Genomic DNA, 274 nt, shown 5'->3' with positions numbered 1-274 from the left:
GCCTTGGCGGAGGCGCCGGGCTGCGGCGCGGCGGCGGAGCCGGCTCGGGAGCTCTTCGAGGCCTGCAGGAACGGCGACGTGGAGCGGGTCAAGCGGCTGGTGCGGCCCGAGAACGTGAACAGCCGGGACACGGCGGGCAGGAAGTCCAGCCCGCTGCACTTCGCCGCAGGTACCGGCCTGAGGCCGCCGTTACCGCCTCTGTGGGGACGGCGGAGCGCGGGGGCAGCCCCGCCGGGCGCCAGGCCCGCTGCCGCGCACCTCCGCTTCCCTCCCG

The 274-nt window shown here is 77.4% G+C and overlaps 1 protein-coding gene across 1 annotated transcript in view; it reads left to right on the top strand.

Moving 5' to 3' along the window:
- Positions 1-3: 3 nt before the first annotated feature.
- TNKS2 (tankyrase, TRF1-interacting ankyrin-related ADP-ribose polymerase 2) overlaps positions 4-274 on the top strand; it is a gene marked incomplete at its 5' end in the record, with an annotated part of 33,045 nt that continues 32,774 nt past the window's right edge. Inside the window, one exon of the mRNA XM_010565033.1 lies at positions 4-169. Coding sequence (XP_010563335.1) covers positions 4-169 — 166 coding nt within the window. The remainder of the gene's footprint in view (positions 170-274) is intronic.

This window comes from Haliaeetus leucocephalus, unplaced genomic scaffold (genome assembly GCF_000737465.1).
Source record: "Haliaeetus leucocephalus isolate CR32 unplaced genomic scaffold, Haliaeetus_leucocephalus-4.0 Scaffold184, whole genome shotgun sequence".
NCBI lineage: Eukaryota > Metazoa > Chordata > Aves > Accipitriformes > Accipitridae > Haliaeetus > Haliaeetus leucocephalus.
This window is presented reverse-complemented; position numbering and strand designations above follow the sequence as displayed.